The 10,000-nt window shown below is 49.4% G+C and overlaps 1 protein-coding gene across 1 annotated transcript in view; it reads left to right on the top strand.

Moving 5' to 3' along the window:
- VAC14 (VAC14 component of PIKFYVE complex) overlaps positions 1-10,000 on the top strand; it is a 70,584-nt gene that overhangs the window by 40,772 nt on the left and 19,812 nt on the right. Inside the window, exons 11-12 of the mRNA XM_077453539.1 lie at positions 4,703-4,847; positions 5,146-5,211. Of these exons, the coding sequence (XP_077309665.1) occupies positions 4,703-4,847; positions 5,146-5,211 (211 nt within the window). The remainder of the gene's footprint in view (positions 1-4,702; positions 4,848-5,145; positions 5,212-10,000) is intronic.

Genomic DNA, 10,000 nt, shown 5'->3' with positions numbered 1-10,000 from the left:
GAAGAGGTTAAAGAAAACAATTTATTTTTTTAAAAGACCTAAAACGCTGTTTCTCAGATTTTCAGACAGGACTGTAAAAGAATATTATGAATGATGGAGGCCCTTGTCATAGGCAGGTAGCTTGACACAAGCTTCCTGTGCTTGCTGCCACTTATGCTTTACCATACACAAAAAAAATTTCCTTTAAAAATGTTCATTTGAACCACTTCTTGACTGCGCCATAGCTGCATCCGGCACTCACTGTAATAGGGATAAAGGGACAATCACAGTGGCCCTTTACCATTTGATTAGCTGTGTCCAATAGCAGCCGGTGTTGTAAAAAAAAAAGCTTTACTCATGCAAAACCTCGGCCCCGCATCACTTCTGGTGCGACTACGTCACTAAACAGCTGTTCGCGCGGCTTTGATGAGCATGTGCGGTTTCACCGCTGCTATACCGTGCATGCGCTGACGTCGGTAACTGGCAAGTGTGACCGGTGACATCTACACTGATAATCGGGGCACTGATCATCGGTGTCCTAATTATCAGTGCAACCTCAACAGTGCCAACCAGTGCCCATCAATGCCTACTGACATGTATGGACTGTGTACTGAGCTGTATGTGTGCTGCACTGTATTTTCTGATGTGTAAACTAATAATGCATTCCATATACAGACCAACTAATCGATTATGAAAATAGTTGAAACTGTTTTCATCAATTATGTTGATTAGTTGTTTCAGCTCTAGTAGTAATAATATGTTTGTATACATTACAATCTCTGCTCTAATTTCCATTCATATAACATGCTGTTGTTATTATAAGGCTCCTTTCACACTTTGCAAATCAGAATCGCAGGCAGAATTGTCGCAATTCCAAATCGCGTGGTGATCACTGCACAAAAAGCAACGCAGGTTTGGGTGACATTATCACTTAATGGCACCCCAAACGCAATGCAATTCTGTTGCGTAACAGGATTGCACAATGCACCGTGCTTTAAAAACATTGCATGAAGCTTGTCACCTGAAAAGGTACAGGAGCTTGTTGGTTGCAGGCACGGACAGCGGCGCTCTTTGTGGTGATCTTCCTTGAGGATGTTTTTGGCTAAGGACCAGTCCTCACCATTTCTAATCGTCTCATGATGGCCTGTCTTGATCCTTGGTCATAATGATGGACTACCTTGTATATTCTAACTACCATTACAGGCCTTTCTCTGTGTTACAAGTTGATGAGCCACACTTTAGTGAATTCCATCCGTCCAAACCCCAATGCCATTCACTTCTTTATTAAGCAACTGACAGTTTATTGTCCAATTTGTATAACGTGACCTGACTTCCACACTCGCCTGGGAAATTTGCCCCTTGGGGCCTGCAGATGCCCCATTTGGTTTGGTCTGGTCCAGTCTCGAGATATCTACACACATCCTCTGAAGTATACTCCTGAAGAAGTGGTCACACCACGAAACATGTCGAGGTTGAATTGATATAGCATGAGATCCATGGTCCTCCTGTCTGAGTGGACACACATCCAATTGTGGAGTTCCTCTTCAGAGATTTAATATTGTATATTCTCCCCTTGGGAAATTTCCCCCTTGGGGCCTGCAGATGCCCCATTTGATTTGGTCTGATCCAGTCTCGAGATATCTACACACATCCTCTGAAGTATACTCCTGAAGAAGTGGTCACACCACGAAACATGTCGAGGTTGAATTGATATAGCATGAGATCCATGGTCCTCCTGTCTGGGTGGACACACATCCAATTGTGGAGTTCCTCTTCAGAGATTTAATATTGTATATTCTCCCTTCATAGGACCATTTTTTAATGATAAATAATAATAAATGTATACCTTTTTTTTTATATATGTATTTGTATGTGAGTCTTTGCCATACCACGAGTTTCTATAATTGCCTCAAACCTTCTGCCTCAAATTTCAATTTTTATCATAGGTGTATTTTAAATGATGGGGACAGAATATCAACAGAAAAAAAACACATGATATAAATGTTATAAATTGAGTTGCCGTTCAGTGAGTAAAATAAGTATGTGATCCCCAACCAACAATAATTCTGGCTCCCACAGACTAGCTACAGTAGGTGCTCATGTGGAACACAGATTAGGCCTGTAAATTTTAAGAAGGTGCTCCTAATAACTCCATTATGTGTTTAAAAGACACCCATCCACAGAATCTTTCATTCAAACCTCACCATCATGGGCAAGACCAAAGAGCTGTCAAAGAACCTCAGGGACAAGATTGTAGACCTACACAAGGCTGGAATGGGCTACAAGACCATCAACAAGAAGCTTGGTGAGAAGGAGACATCTGTTGGAGCGATTATTCGCAAATGGAAGAAATACAAAATAACCATCAATCACCTTCTGGCTGGAGCGCCATGGAAGATTTCACTTAATGAGAGGGGGTAAGGATGGATGATCATGAGAAAAGTGAGGGATCAACCTAAAACGACACGGGAGGAGCTTGTGAATGATCTCATGGCAGTTGGGACCACACAAAATAAACCCTCCTCAGGAAGGCACATGTACAGGTCCATCTGATGTTTGCCAAGGAACATGTCCTGTGGTCAAATGAGACCAAAATTGAGCTCTTTGGCATTAACTTGACTCGCTTGTTTGGAGGAAGAAAAATGCTGACTATGATTCCAAGAACACCATCCCTACAGTCAAGCATGGAGGTGAAAGCATTATGCTTTGGGGCCATTTCTCTGCTAAAGGTACAGGCCGCCAACTTTGCCGCATTGAGGGGCCAATGGACGAGACCATGTATTCTAATATCTTGGATGAGAACCATCTTCCCTCAGAACTATGAAGACATGACATACAGCCAAGACAACAAAGGAGTGGCTCGCGAAGAAGCACCTTAAAGTCCTGGAGTGGCCTAGTCAGTCTCCAGACCTTCATCCTATAGAAAATTTTATAGAGGAAGCTGAAACTCCAAGTTGCCAAGCGACAGCCAAGAAGCCTTAAGCCCTTGTACACACGGTCGGACATTCCGACGGAAGGCGTCCGATCGGACCGTGTTGTCGGATAATACGACTGTGTGTGGGCTCCATCGGACTGTTTCCTTCGGAGTATCCGACAGACCAAGTTTTCCAACTTGTCTATAAAATTCTCCGACAACATGATCCGATCGGACTTTGTCCAATCGTGTAGAGAATTCCAATCGGACAAAGTGCCACGCATGCTCAGATCAAATTCCTAGACCAAAGCTATTGGCTACTAGCCTGAACGTAGTCCCGTCCTAATGAAATAACGTCATCACGTTAAGTACGATTGGATTTTCAGAGAACTCTGTCCGACTGTGTGTATGCAACAGTTTTGGACAAAATCCGACGGATTTGGTTGTCGGAATGTCCGACCGTGTGTACAAGGGCTAAGGATTTAAAAAAGATCTGTAAAAAAAGGAGTGGACCAAAATCCCTCCTGTGATGTGTGCAAACCTGATCACCAACTACAAGAAACGTCTTACCCTTACCTCTCTGCTTGCCAACAAGGGTTTCTCCACCAAGTACGAACTCATGTTTTTTTTCTTGGGGATCAAATACTTATTTTACTCGCTGATCTGCATCTCAATTTATAAAATTTGTATCGTGTTTTTTTTTTTCTGGATTCTTGGTTGATATTCTGTCTATCATTTTACAATACACCTATGATAAAAATTATAAACCCTTTTGTAAGCGGGCAAACAAAATCTGCAGGAGATAAAATAATGCCGGGCTGAATACACATTTATCAGGGTGATGTGGAGTGTCCATACATACAATGCTGGGAGTGAATACGGAGCCTATTGGAGTCCTGTAGATACTGAGCTGGGTTAATAAATCCATTCCTTGTGTATATTCTTCTTAAATCTTGGTGTTTGTGCATTTCTTCCAGATCTATGCAGTAATCAGGTGTGAACAATGGCAGTACAAGATCACTCGGTGCCCAGGGCAAAGATGGCAAACTGCGCCCCCACCACTCCCCTCCATTATGTGCAAGCTTATGTGGAGGAGGGAGGAGAGAGGGCACAGCCTGCACCTCCCTCCCGGCTCTCTCCTTTCCTTGCTGACAGAAGTAGTGTTGCCTTTGTCACTACTCCTGTCAGCCTTATAGTAGAAGGAACTTGCGGCGCCCCCATCCCTACAATACACACTGCGCCCAGGGCAGCCATCCCTTCTGCCCACCACTTCTCCAGGTCCTGGGTGTGAAACTTCCTGTTTTAAAGACTGGTCACTTCTGCTCTCTATCTTTGAGCAGGGTGATTGGTCTTGTCTCCGCCACCTCCTTTAGTTGGAGCCTGCTAGACCCCTCCCACAGCTCTATTCTCTGCACAGGTTATTTACAGCAAAGCGGTGCCACTGCTACTTTTTCAAGGTAATATCTTTGTTAAGGCATTTTCTGCGCACAAAGTCCGTTTTTTTTTTTTGTTTTTTGTTTTTTTTTATATTGTTTGTGGCTATTGAGGAATATATTCAAATTAGTTTTTGTGGGTGAAATTTAAACATGAGAACTGAGTATGTTGCTGAAGTGCACAGGGAGAGAAGACGACGCAGGATATACATGATGCACATGCGCACACACACATGCATATTGCACTGCATCATCTTCCTGCATCTCCTCCCCCCCTTTTGCCATACCAAGAAGGGAGGCCAGTTTAGAATTGCGAGAGTGAAGCGCACATCTCTGTCCAGAATTTCTTACCATGCTCTCTCCGGTCTTGTTGCAGCTCCCTGGCCAGTATTGTCACTCTGAATCTGGATGGGATTGTGCAAGTTTTGGATCGGCATCTCCATGAACCCACCACGGGGATGATGACCCGGATCTGTGTACTGAAATGGCTTTATCACCTGTACATCAAGACTCCACGTAAGGTGCGTGCCGCCACACACCGCATCACGCCAAGCCCCCCTCCTGACCAGCCCAATTCCAGCTTAAGGCGCAAAAGCATATTTTTGATTTCCAATTTTATTACTTTCCAAACTTTTTGATTTTGGGGAAATGTTTGTGAGATGGCATAAAATGAAAAGTGATTTGTGCTGTCAAGGGCCCCACACATCCAGCTCCTGAGGATTCGTAGGACACTGGCATGGGTTACTGCCCCTCCTGTGGGCTGCAGATTTCCAGATTCTCACATATTTTCTGTCATCCTTATCCTCTGTTCTCTTGTAGATGTTCCGTCACACGGACAGCCTGTTCCCCATCCTGCTGAGGACGTTGTCTGACGAATCTGACGAGGTGAGAATGCCGCTAGCAGCCATTGTGCATCCTGGGGTTTCTGGTGCCACTAGTTAGAATTGTCCACTTTTCAGTGTGTTGGTGTCTGATGGAGGTCACATTAGTCTTCTTCCCTCAGGTACTCCTGACCCTTGCATTGTGTGTTACTCCTGACCCCTGCATTGTGCCAGACATTCATCATTGTTGGGGGAAGGGGGTCTCCTGTCTATCTGGAGTCAGTTGGGGGGGGGGGGGGGAACGGGTCTCCTTTTTGTGTCTGAAATCAGTTAGAGGAGGGTCACATATCTGTCTGGAACCAGTTTGGGGGGGGGGGGGGGCTCTCTTCTCTTTGAAATCTGTTTGGGAGGGTCACATACCTCTCTCTTTCTGAAATCAGTTTGGGGGTCACTTCTCACTATCTGGGAGTTTGGGAGGCTCTCTTCTCTGTCTGGAATCGATATGGAGTGTGTCTTCGCTTGCGCTCTCTCTTCCTCTCTCGGGTATATGTTTGGGGGAGTCTCTTCTGTCTGGAATCAGTTTGGGGGAGGGGGGTCTCTTCTCTTTCGTGTTCTCTTTCGTGTTCTCTCTCTTGCTCGCTCTCGTGTTCTCGCTCTCTTGTGTTCTCTCGCTCTCTTGTGTTCTCTCACTCTCTCTCTCTCTCTCTCTCTCTCGTGTGTTCTCTCGCTCTCTCTCTCTCTCGTGTGTTCTCTCGCTCTCTCTCTCTCTCGTGTGTTCTCTCGCTCTCTCTCGTGTGTTCTCTCGCTCTCTCGTGTGTTCTCTCGCTCTCTCTCGTGTGTTCTCTCGCTCTCTCTCGTGTGTTCTCTCGCTCTCTCTCTCTCGTGTGTTCTCTCGCTCTCTCTCTCTCGTGTGTTCTCTCGCTCTCTCTCTCTCGTGTGTTCTCTCGCTCTCTCTCTCTCGTGTGTTCTCTCGCTCTCTCTCTCTCGTGTGTTCTCTCGCGCTCTCTCTCCTCTGTTCTCTCGCTCTCTCTCCTCTGTTCTCTCGCTCTCTCTCCTCTGTTCTCTCGCTCTCTCTCTTGTGTTCTCTCGCTCTCTCTCTTGTGTTCTCTCTCTCTCTCTTGTGTTCTCTCGTTCCCTCTCTCGCTCGTTCGTTCCCTCTCTCGCTCGTTCGTTCCCTCTCTCGCTCGTTCGTTCCCTCTCTCGTTCGTTCCCTCTCTCGCTCCCTCCCTCTCTCGCTCGTTCCCTCCCTCTCTCGCTCGTTCCCTCCCTCTCTCGCTCGTTCCCTCCCTCTCTCGCTCGTTCCCTCCCTCTCTCGCTCGTTCCCTCTCTCGCTCGTTCCCTCTCTCGCTCGTTCCCTCTCTCGCTCGTTCCCTCTCTCGCTCGTTCCCTCTCTCGCTCGTTCCCTCCCTCTCCCGTTCCCTCCCTCTCTCGCTCGTTCCCTCTCTCGCTCGTTCCCTCTCTCGCTCGTTCCCTCCCTCTCTCGCTCGTTCCCTCTCTCGCTCGTTCCCTCTCTCGCTCGTTCTCTCTCTCTCTCGTTCTCTCTCTCTCTCTCTCGTTTCTCTCTCTCTCTCTCTCGTTCTCTCTCTCTCTCTCTCTCTCTCGTTCTCTCGTTCTCTCTCTCTCTCGTTCTCTCTCTCTCGCTCGTTCTCTCTCTCTCGCTCGTTCTCTCTCGCTCGTTCTCTCTCTCTCTCTCTCGCTCGTTCTCTCTCTCTCTCGCTCGTTCTCTCTCGCTCGTTCTCTCTCTCTCTCTCTCTCTCGCTCGTTCTCTCTCGCTCGTTCTCTCTCTCTCTCTCTCTCGCTCGTTCTCTCTCGCTCGTTCTCTCTCTCTCTCTCTCTCGCTCGTTCTCTCTCGCTCGTTCTCTCTCTCTCTCTCGCTCGTTCTCTCTCTCTCTCTTGCTCGTTTTCTCTCTCTCTCTCTCGCTCGTTCTCTCTCTCTCTCGCTCGTTCTCTCTCGCTCGTTCTCTCTCTCTCTCTCTCTCGCTCGTTCTCTCTCTCGCTCGCTCGTTCTCTCGCTCGTTCTCTCTCTCTCGCTCTCTCACTCGCTCTCGCTCGTTCTCTCTCTCTCGCTCGTTCTCTCTCGCTCGTTCTCGCTCGTTCTCGCTCGTGCTCGCTCGCTCTCTCGCTCGTTCTCGCTCGTTCTCGCTCGTGCTCGCTCGCTCTCTCGCTCGCTCTCTCTCTCGCTCGCTCGTTCGCTCGCTCGTTCTCTCTCTCTCGCTCGTTCTCTCTCTCTCGCTCATTCTCTCTCTCTCGCTCATTCTCGCTCGCTCGCTCGCTCGTTCGTTCCCTCTCTCGCTCCCTCCCTCTCTCGCTCGTTCCCTCCCTCTCTCGCTCGTTCCCTCCCTCTCTCGCTCGTTCCCTCCCTCTCTCGCTCGTTCCCTCCCTCTCTCGCTCGTTCCCTCTCTCGCTCGTTCCCTCTCTCGCTCGTTCCCTCTCTCGCTCGTTCCCTCTCTCGCTCGTTCCCTCTCTCGCTCGTTCCCTCTCTCGCTCGTTCCCTCCCTCTCCCGTTCCCTCCCTCTCTCGCTCGTTCCCTCTCTCGCTCGTTCCCTCTCTCGCTCGTTCCCTCCCTCTCTCGCTCGTTCCCTCTCTCGCTCGTTCTCTCTCTCTCTCGTTCTCTCTCTCTCTCTCTCGTTCTCTCTCTCTCTCTCTCGTTCTCTCTCTCTCTCTCTCTCTCTCGTTCTCTCGTTCTCTCTCTCTCTCGTTCTCTCTCTCTCGCTCGTTCTCTCTCTCTCGCTCGTTCTCTCTCGCTCGTTCTCTCTCTCTCTCTCTCGCTCGTTCTCTCTCTCTCTCGCTCGTTCTCTCTCGCTCGTTCTCTCTCTCTCTCTCTCTCGCTCGTTCTCTCTCGCTCGTTCTCTCTCTCTCTCTCTCTCGCTCGTTCTCTCTCGCTCGTTCTCTCTCTCTCTCTCGCTCGTTCTCTCTCTCTCTCTTGCTCGTTTTCTCTCTCTCTCTCTCGCTCGTTCTCTCTCTCTCTCGCTCGTTCTCTCTCGCTCGTTCTCTCTCTCTCTCTCTCTCGCTCGTTCTCTCTCTCGCTCGCTCGTTCTCTCGCTCGTTCTCTCTCTCTCGCTCTCTCACTCGCTCTCGCTCGTTCTCTCTCTCTCGCTCGTTCTCTCTCGCTCGTTCTCGCTCGTTCTCGCTCGTGCTCGCTCGCTCTCTCGCTCGTTCTCGCTCGTTCTCGCTCGTGCTCGCTCGCTCTCTCGCTCGCTCTCTCTCTCGCTCGCTCGTTCGCTCGCTCGTTCTCTCTCTCTCGCTCGTTCTCTCTCTCTCGCTCATTCTCTCTCTCTCGCTCATTCTCGCTCGCTCGCTCGCTCGCTCGCTCTCTCTCTCGCTCATTCTCTCTCTCTCGCTCGTTCTCTCTCTCTCGCTCGTTCTCTCTCTCTCGCTCGTTCTCTCTCTCTCGCTCGTTCTCTCGCTCGCTCGTTTTCTCTCGCTCGCTCGTTTTCTCTCTCGCACGTTCTCTCTCGCTCTCTCTCGCACGTTCTCTCTCGCTCTCTCTCCTCGCTCGCTCTCTCTCGCTCGTTCTCTCTCGCTCGTTCTCTCTCGCTCGTTCTCTCTCGCTCATTCTCTCTCGCTCGTTCTCTCTCGCTCGTTCTCTTTTGCTCGTTTTCTCTCGCTCGCTCGTTTTCTCTCTCTCTCTCGCTCGTTTTCTCGCTCGCTCGTGTTCTCTCTCTTGTTCTCTCTCTCTCTCTCTTGTTCTCTCTCTCTCTCTCTCTCTCTCTCTCTTGTTCTCTCTCTCTCTCCTCTCTCTCTCTCTGTTCTCTCTCTCTCTCTCTCTCTTGTTCTCTCTCTCTCTCTCTCTCTTGTTCTCTCTCTCTCTCTCGTTCTTTCTCTCTCTCTCGTTCTCTCGTTCTCTCGCTCGCTCTCTCGTGCTCGCTCGTTTTCTCTCTCTCTCGCTCGCTCGTGTTCTCTCTCTCGCTCGCTCGTCTCTCTCTCTCTCTTGTGCTCTCTCTCTCTCTCGTTCTCTCTCTCTCTCTCTTTGTTCTCTCTTTCTCTCTCTCTCTCGTTCTTTCTCTCTCTCTCGTTCTCTCGTTCTCTCTCTCGTTCTCTCTCTCTCGTTCTCTCTTGTTCTCTCTCGTTCTCTCGCTCGCTCTCTCGTGCTCGCTCGTTCTCTCTCTCTCTCTCGTTCTCTCTCTCTCGCTCGCTCGTTCTCTCTCTCTCTCGCTCGTTCTCTCTCGCTCGTTCTCTCTCGCTCGTTCTCTCTCTCTCGCTCGTTCTCTCTCTCTCTCGCTCGTTCTCTCTCTCTCGCTCGTTCTCTCTCTCTCGCTCGTTCTCTCTCTCTCTCTCTCTCGCTCGTTTTCTCGCTCGCTCGTGTTCTCTCTCTTGTTCTCTCTCTCTCTCTCTCTCTTGTTCTCTCTCTCTCTCTCTCTCTTGTTCTCTCTCTCTCTCTCTCTCTCTTGTTCTCTCTCTCTCTCTCTCGTTCTTTCTCTCTCGTTCTCTCGCTCGCTCTCTCGTGCTCGCTCGTTCTCTCGCTCGCTCGTTTTCTCTCTCTCTCGCTCGCCTCGTGTTCTCTCTCTCTTGTGCTCTCTCTCTCTCTCTCGTGCTCTCTCTCTCTCTTGTTCTCTCTTTCTCTCTCTCTCTCGTTCTTTCTCTCTCTCTCTCTCTCTCTCGTTCTCTCTCTCGTTCTCCTCGTTCTCTCTCTCTCGTTCTCTCTTGTTCTCTCTCGTTCTCGTCGCTCTCTCCCTCGCCTCCTTCGTTCGTGCTCCTCGCTCTTCTCTCGCTCGTTCTCTCTCTCTCGCTCGTTCTCTCTCGCTCGTTCTCTCTCGCTCGTTCTCTCTCGCTCGTTCTCTCTCGCTCGTTCTCTCTCGCTCGTTCTCTCTCGCTCGTTCTCTTTTCTCTCTCTCTCTCGCTTGTTCTCTCTC

Source organism: Lithobates pipiens, unplaced genomic scaffold, assembly GCF_037356315.1.
Source record: "Lithobates pipiens isolate NorthernLeopardFrog02 unplaced genomic scaffold, aLitPip1_a1.2 Scaffold_10, whole genome shotgun sequence".
In the NCBI taxonomy this organism is placed as follows: domain Eukaryota; kingdom Metazoa; phylum Chordata; class Amphibia; order Anura; family Ranidae; genus Lithobates; species Lithobates pipiens.
This window is presented reverse-complemented; position numbering and strand designations above follow the sequence as displayed.